Source organism: Carlito syrichta, unplaced genomic scaffold (genome assembly GCF_000164805.1).
Source record: "Carlito syrichta isolate Samal-C Ts95f unplaced genomic scaffold, Tarsius_syrichta-2.0.1 Scaffold311913, whole genome shotgun sequence".
NCBI lineage: Eukaryota > Metazoa > Chordata > Mammalia > Primates > Tarsiidae > Carlito > Carlito syrichta.
The window spans coordinates 34,832-35,878 of record NW_007256009.1 but is presented as its reverse complement, the minus strand read 5'-3'; the positions used below and the strand labels follow the sequence as shown (position 1 = coordinate 35,878).

General features: G+C 64.3%; 1 protein-coding gene across 1 annotated transcript in view; it reads left to right on the top strand.

Moving 5' to 3' along the window:
* TPCN2 (two pore segment channel 2) overlaps positions 1-1,047 on the top strand; it is a 26,193-nt gene that overhangs the window by 10,091 nt on the left and 15,055 nt on the right. The window contains 1 exon segment of the mRNA XM_021718201.1: positions 174-293. Within this exon segment, the coding sequence (XP_021573876.1) occupies positions 174-293 (120 nt within the window).

Genomic DNA, 1,047 nt, shown 5'->3' with positions numbered 1-1,047 from the left:
GCTGTCGCCTGGGAGGGGCCTCCAGCCAGCTCCTGAGCCCCTGCCCCGACTCCAAGCCTGTGCTCCCAGACAGGCCTGCGACGTGGGGCGGGACCGACGGTGTGGGGTCCAGCCGCTGCCCCCTGCGACATGGGTGGCGCCTCACGCCCGGTCCAGCCGCCCGTCCCTTCCAGCCCCTGCGCCTCCGCCGGCTGCTCCGGCCCTTCTTCCTGCTGCAGAACTCGTCTATGATGAAGAAGACCCTCAAGTGCATCCGCTGTGCGCTGCCGCAGATGGCCAGGTCGGCTTGGGGGGTGGGGCGTTCTCCCCGGAACCCCCACCGCGGCCCAAACGGACCCAGCAGGGGCCAGGAGGGCCTCTCCCGGGTGGGCGGGCAGGTGGGCACGGGTGGGGGGTATGTGTGGCTCTGGCAGCCCCTTGAGAGGCCTCACTGCAGACGCCCCGCCCTGCCCAGCTTGAAGGTGCTGGGTCTGCGGCTGCTTCCCTCTGAGGGCCTCTGTCCCTTCTGTGACCACTCCCCACCCCGCTGTCCTTCCGCTCACGCCATTTTGGTATTTGTGGGCTGCCAGCATAGAGTTTATAATCAAGTTAAGCTTATCCTGGCCGGGTGTGTAATCCCAGCGCTCACACTTGTAATGCCAGCACTCGGACGCTGAGGTGGGAGGTTTGCTGGAGGCCAGGAGTTCAAGACCAGCCTGGGCTACAAGACGAGACTCTGTCTCTACAAAACAATTCATTAGCCAGGTGTGGTGGTGTGTGCCTGTAGTCCTAGCTACTCGGGAGGCTGAGGTAGGAGGATTGTCTAAGCCCAGGAGGTCAAGGCTGTGGTGAGCCATGGTCATGCCACTGCACTCCCGCCTGGGCGACGGAGTGAGACCCCGACTCAAAAAATAAAACCAGTTAAGCTCAGCTACTCCTGACGTCACCCCCTCAGAAGCCTTCGTGACTCTGCCGCTTCCAGAAGTGTGTCCCAGGCCCAGCCTCTGCCCAGCCTGGACCCTCCCCGGGCCTCCAGGCTCCCGTGGCCTCTTCCCTCAGAGTCCCAGG